This window comes from Poecilia reticulata, linkage group LG4 (assembly GCF_000633615.1).
Source record: "Poecilia reticulata strain Guanapo linkage group LG4, Guppy_female_1.0+MT, whole genome shotgun sequence".
Taxonomy (NCBI): Eukaryota; Metazoa; Chordata; class Actinopteri; order Cyprinodontiformes; family Poeciliidae; genus Poecilia; species Poecilia reticulata.
The window spans coordinates 31,136,543-31,143,571 of NC_024334.1; the positions used below are offsets into that span (position 1 = coordinate 31,136,543).

The 7,029-nt window shown below is 41.3% G+C and overlaps 1 protein-coding gene across 4 annotated transcripts in view; it reads right to left on the bottom strand.

The window, feature by feature from the left end:
- Positions 1–7,029, bottom strand: part of lrrc40 (leucine rich repeat containing 40) — a 28,149-nt gene that overhangs the window by 9,933 nt on the left and 11,187 nt on the right. For all 4 annotated transcript variants that reach the window (XR_001776517.1, XM_008408168.2, XM_008408167.2 and 1 more), the window contains 4 exons: positions 3,901–4,024; positions 3,316–3,455; positions 3,004–3,176; positions 2,823–2,913 (listed from right to left, as the gene is read on the bottom strand). Coding sequence is in view for 3 of the 4 variants with exons in the window: in XM_008408168.2 (XP_008406390.1) it covers positions 2,823–2,913; positions 3,004–3,176; positions 3,316–3,455; positions 3,901–4,024 (528 nt within the window). In the remaining variant the exon portion in view is untranslated. The remainder of the gene's footprint in view (positions 1–2,822; positions 2,914–3,003; positions 3,177–3,315; positions 3,456–3,900; positions 4,025–7,029) is intronic.

A 7,029-nucleotide genomic window follows, 5' to 3' on the forward strand; every position in this document is an offset into this window, starting at 1 on the left:
AGTTGAGAGACCAAGACCCAAAACTCTGGATGAGCTTAAGGCTATCGAAGCATCCTGGCCTCCATAACACCTCAGCAGAGCCACAGGCTGATTGCGTCCATGCAGTCTGTAAAATTGAAGGCTGTAAAATGATTCCTGACCAAGTATTGAGTGCATAGCTGAACATAATTATTTGAAGGTTCACATTTTTGGTATTAAAACACACTTCTTTTATTGGTCGGATGAAATACGCTAATTTTTTTAGATGTATTTTGGGTTTTCATGAGCTGTATGCCAAAAATCATCAGTATTAAAACAATAAAAGACTTGAAATATTATAGTTGGTGTGCAATGAATCTAAAATATATGACAGTTTAATTTTTATCATTACATTATGGAAAATAATGAACTTTATCACAATATGCTAATTTTTTAAGAAGGGCCTGTATACAAACAAGTGGACAAGCTTCTATGAATATTCGTTAACACTTTATTTGAAGGGATGTGCATAAGACTGACATGACATCTGTCATGAACATGAAGGAGTCTTTATGAATGTTTATGACAGTTGTCATAAGTGTCATTCGGTAAATAATGACACTTTTAATGCAAAGTTGCTCTAAAGGTTGCATTGAAAGTTCATTAAAAGTGCCAACGTTGCATTAAAGTGTCTTTTTTTTTACAAAATCATGCAAAGTTGGCACTTTTAATGGGCTTTTAATGCAACTTAGCATTAAAAGTTGCATTAATGTTATGTCATGTTTATGACAGTGTTATGTCAGTATTATGCATACCCCTTCAAATAACTGAATATTCTTTAATCAAAAAGCATCCTTTTTCTAAGATGCCATAATAAACTGTGCCAACTGAAACAAAATATACTTCAATAAATAACACATTTTATCCTCATCCGTTAAATAAAAGAAATCTGGATAAACAAAGTATTTTAGTAAATCATTTCTCAAAGTCAGGTACAAAGTCATATTGTCCTTTGGGACAATAAAACAAAAAGTGTACTTCACTCTCAATTTCCCCCAAATCACACAATAAACATCTTCGGTCTTCCTCTGGGACTGAACGAAAACGTCCGGTTTCTGGCAAAGTGCTTCTTCAAATAACTACAATAACATTAATAATGTGTGACTATTATTAATTATTGAATTATTTTTTTCATATTCAACTTGGACTCTTTCTACACAGCATGAAGCTGTTCTCATGTTGGCTCCTTTAACACCAATGTGAGTCATTTATTGATTCCAAAGTTTCTACTGAATAAACTTTGGTTGAGTATGGTAGTAACCACAACATCTTTATAGTGTTATTGGCATATGAACAGATGTAAACATGTCCCTCCAGGAGGACACGCAGAGGAAGCCCAGGACAGGCTGGAAGGACAGAGTCCCTCAAATTAACCAAAGACTCAGAGAAGTCACTGTGAGCTACCAGTTTAGTACAATTATTAATCAAATTAATATACATTTACCCATTTTTTTGGATTAGAAAGGTAAACCATACCAACACAAAAATAAGCATAAATAACCTCCTCATATTTGCTATAATGAGGGAAAGTTTAGCAGTTTTAGATTTATTAAGATAAAACAGTCATTTATGAATTTTCTTGGATTTTCCTGAAAGCTTCTATGAACATTTTTTCACTCTCATCTGACTGCTTTCTGATCTGATCCCAGAAGAAATGGAGGGACAGCAGGGCAGTACAGTGATGCCTCGTGTCCATGGAGACATCCAGGTGTCTCTTCCTGTCCCTGTGAAGATGACAGGTCTGGACTTCCTGTAGCTAGCAGCCTGGTTCTGCTGAGCACTGAGCGGAGGCAACCGCCATCTGGAACGACCAAGACTACAGCTGGAGTCGTATTGAAAAGTAAAAGCTGATAAATATAAAGTTACTGCGTGGATCGAGTCTCAGGAGATTCCATCTGACAATAAGAAACACTTTCTGTTTAGGAGTCTCACAGAAAGACCTGTGCTCTACTCAGCTTGTAGGAAGAACTGCTTTTAGTGTTGCAGCATGTGATGTTGATTAAAACAATACAAAGGTATGAAACAGTCCCACTGCCCAGGTCACCAGACTGGACCGGGTCACATTCTGTACTGGCTGCCAACAGATCTGGAAAAGTCAAAATTTAGAAAGGATGGAGAAAATCTTTCCAGGTTGTTAAACTCACTGAAACACAGACTTAAATCAAGGACGTTGACTCAGGATAATGTGTGTTTACTGAAGTAAAAGTATGACAACAGCATTTAAATTCAATTTTAATTTAACTATTGAGATATTAATCATGTTGTATGTATTCACAGCTTATCTAGGCAAAAAAGGAACAAATCTGGGTGCTGAAAACTGATAATGAAGTCAGGAATGATTATGTTCCCTTACGGTCAGCTACCAGCTTCAGCATCTCAGAAACTAAAATCTGGCTGAAGTGTGAGCATCATGAGCTGTTTGAGTCCATCTGATTGGTCAAACATAATATCCATATGCAGACTGTAAACATCTGCCTGCACTTACAAGATACTGAATTAAAACAGAGCTTTGTGATTGGGACACACTGTTATTGTAATAATAATTGGAATTCAATATGTTGTGCTGCTCTTAGCACTGAAGTATAAAACATTCTGTAAAGGACTGAAAATTAAACATCCCAGCACACCGCAGCCTGACTCCACACACAAAACCTAAACATGAGCATCTTCAGACGTCCAGACGGAGTCAGTGAGAACTCAACACAGTCAGCTGAACATGAATGAGCCCCACGCTTTAGGAATGCTGTGATGTCAGCTTTCAGACCCAATAGACACAGTGTGTGTGTTTTTGAGATGTGACCTACAGCCAGAAGTTCCCTCCTGATTCCACGGAGAGGGTTTCCCTCCAGCAGCAACACCTTCAGATTGGGCAGCAGGCTCAGAGAGGCGGGAAGACTGCCAAACACACCACAGTTCCAATGCAGATGGAAAACACAGCGGCCTGCATGCTCAGAGTGGAGTGTGTGTGTGTGTTTAAATGCCTACGTGCTGATGTCATTGTTAGAGAGGTCCAGCCGGGTCAGAGTGAGCAGCAGCGCGAGTTCTTCAGGAAGATTTCTGATCTTGTTGTCTCTTAGTTCTAGAAGAGTCACAGCAGAGAGACAGGACAGCTGCTCGGCCTCCAGCAGCTCCACCTGGTTGTTCCCAACAAACACTTCCTACACACACACGCACGCACGCACGCACGCACACATGCACACACACCATAGTTTATTGCAACCTTTGCCAATACACAGCTGGACTGGGTCACGGCTCATACACTAGAACCAATAGTTATGGACTGATTGCCATGGTTACCCTGAGAACGGGTGCAGGCAGCTGCGGCAGCCGGCGCAACTTGTTGTATTGCAGGTAGAGCTGCTCCAGAGCCAGCATCCCGGCCAGGCTGACCGGAACGTCAGTCAGCTGATTGTGGCTGCAGTCCAGGAGCTTCACGTCTGCCCGGTCGGGTCAGAACACAAAACGCTTCAAACATCTACATGATACCTGGCAGCTACTTATATTTAACAAAGCAAAAAAGGTTTGCTACATTTGTGCTTTCTGTATCTCACAGAAAGCACAGGTCTTTCTGTGAGACTCCTAAACAGAAAGTGTTTCTTATTGCCAGATGGAATCTCCTGAGACTCGATCCACGCAGTAACTTTATATTTATATTAAAACTGTTGACAGAAATTTCCAAATAGTTCTGTATCATTGCTTACATGATTAAATAAACTTCATTTAGACAACTGAACATGAAAACTAATAAAAGCCAATTGCATACGTTAATTTTCATCAAACAAGTGTTCATGTTTAAAAATCACAAACTATTCTATGACAACATCAGAGTGAACTATGCAGGCTAAACGTGTAGCCTGCTTGTGGCCTCAGAGGTGCTCTTACTTGCCAGCTGGCCCAGGCCGTCAGGCAGACTGCTCAGCTTGTTGTGACAAAGGGAGACTTTCTGCAGAGCTGAGAGACGGCCAACACTGGAGGGCAGATGCTTCAGAAGGTTGTTGGACAGATCCTTCAAGCAATCACAAAAAGAACACAGGCATCAGTAAATGACAAAACACAGCAGAGCACACAGTGAAGGGTGCATCAATTATGTGAGCTGTAGCTGCCATTATGAAGCAACCTGGTTAACAAGTGGTTTTGTTTGAAGAACAAATGCTGTGAAGAAGTGGTTTGTTTCAGTCTGAGTGGAATGACAGATCCCCCTTTCAGCCAACAGAGGGAGGTCATTCCTATAGCTTCTAGCTGCTTTCAGGGATTTAGTTTATGACAATACACTCTATGGTCACCTATATGCTCACCTGATCACAATCAAATATTGGACTGAATCTTTGATCCATGTTGTCCATCTCTGTGAGGTGAAGGTAAAGCATGACGGCTGGTCCATCCTGACTCAAAACCAGCAACAACCATAAGGAATTCAGAAAGCACTTCACACATGGTTCACACACTTCTGTGTGACTGATACAGACTGAGTTCTCAAACATAACTCAATATTTATAGAAATATTGAGCTATGTTTGAGAACCCACACACAAAATCTAAACATGAGCCACACACAAATGTGATTGGCTGAAGGCACAGAGCTGCTTGAATCAGGGAGCTGGGAGAGCAGCACCTCATTAGATACCATGACTCTGCTGGCACTGACCTGCAGCTTACAGGAAATTATGTTTATACACTCTTAAAAAGTATTACATACACCTACTAATAACCTCATTTTGTTCAAGGTTCTAATATTGGAAAATAAATTGTTGCTGTCCATCAATGTGGGAAAGATACTGAGGCTATTTCCAAACAATCTACATTTCATCACTCCGTTTTCTTTTCCACTTACATCATTTACTTTAATAAAGAAGCCATGATTAGTGAAACTGCCACAACTTTCCTTTAGGACTGATGATCCTGCTGGCTGCTGAAGGAGGAACAGCTTATTCTGCTCTCTCTCTCGTCCTTACTGATAACTTTGCCTGTGAATTATTTTTAAAGTCACAATTTTTATAGTGATATTTACATCATCACTATCACATAACTGGATTACTTCAAACCTAAGGACTGGGAGATTTTCTCACTTTTATTTTTACCTTACTTTTCTTCACCTCCAAGTTGAAGTAAGGCAAAATGCCCCCGCCCAACCCCAAGGACATTAGCAGTATTCTACAACAACTTCAGTTTTTAGAAACGAAGATTCAACGGCTGGAGGTGAACTTTGAGATCAACGCTACCTGTGGATATGAAACAACTCTTCCTCAAATCAGCGGAGAGGTTCGCTCAGGGCGCCAAGCCGTAACAAAAGTCTCACACTGCAGATCCCATGAGACGACTAACGGGGAGAACCCCTCACCTGGACGAATCAGCGTGGCCGGCTCTGAGCCGAAACCCACCTTCAACTTCAACACCTGCTCCACCAAAGAATAGCAAATAAGCAGCTGGAACCAAAACGGCTCCACCGATCCCGCTCCCAAGGACAAAGCGACCAGCTCAAGCCTCAAAACATTCCGATTCCGTGGGAATCCCAATGAAAAACAGATTTTCTGCACTCCAACCTGAGTTGAGTGAAAACCCACCTTCAAACATCAACAATGAGGCAAGAACAACACATCCACCCCCCCAAAGCTCCGAAGGACAAAGTGACCACCAGGAAAACGAAAGGTATGYCAAGAGTGCTTATTGTTGGAGATGAGGCAGTAAATGGAATCAGTCATGTTTGCAATCCCAAGAAAACRAGAGTGGTTTCTTTTCTTGGTGACACTGTATCTGATTTGACTCACAAAGTGTTCTCTCTAACCACTGATCAGCCAAACATGGATACTTTAGTTGTGCATGTTGGAGCCAACGATCTGGCAAAGCAAAAATCGGAGATTCTGAAAAAGGACTTTAATATTCTTCTGGACCAGTGGTTCTTAACCTTTTTTGAGGTACCGAACCCAACAGTTTCATATGTGGATTCACTGAACCAGGGTTTCCCCCAGTGTATTATAAGCCTGGCGGCCCGCCATGCCGCACCTCAGTGGGATCGCGCGCGTCTCCTTTCACTCAAACTGGACACAGGCTGACCTGTATGGATATTTACATAAACCTACTGTGAGAAATTATGAACCTTTGGAGAACTTTACGTTAGAGTTTAAAGCCCGCCGCGTTAGCTCTGGTTGCGCAGCTCTATGTGAACCGTAGGAATAACTCATAGCGAATTCAGAGGTCGCATTGTGGAGTGGTGAGAATGATTTATCTTTGTAAATGAACAATTATATGCAGCGTTTACATCTCAACACGCTGCCTAGCGTGTTGCTCTGTGTCTGTCTTCCCTGTAAAGTTTATGTCTGTGGTCCCTGTTGGCCAGAGAGTTTGTGGATAACGAGCAGCACTAACCACTATCATGCAGGTTCAGCCCGGTGAGGAGCTTTCGTGCTCTCCTTGGAGTCACGCATCATGCTGATTTTATATTATTTTTAGTATTATTTTTCCGGTTACACGCATCAAATCATATCAAATGCGTTGTCTACTTAGAGTTAATGYGTGCGGCCGCACGGAGATMTGAGAAACTCGTCCCATAAACTCGACCAACCAAAATAGTTTCTGTGACGATTAAAAACCTCAACAGACACGAAATGAAAGAGTTACTAAAACCACATTTGCAGCATTGAATTAAATCTCCCGTTTGCAAACGGGAATTAAATCTCCCGTTTGCTGCACTGTGCAGCAATGGGTACGCGTGATGAGGGCCCTGCATGATGAGGCCCTCATCATGCAGGGCCGGTCCAAGGCTGTATTAGGCCTTGAGCAGACTTTGACTTAGGGGCGCCTCTTGCTGCTAAAACATCAGCACCTCTAACAACTTTTGTGTTAGATTTAGTGAAATATGGGAGAAGGGAGTAGTTTAATTGGCCAGCCTAAAAAGCAATAAATTATAATCACAGTTTACTAATTTGTAATTGTAAATTCAAAGATTAAACTCACAGCAACAGATTGTTGCTATGGTAACAAAACAATCTAACTATGAATATTGTTCTTTGAAGTT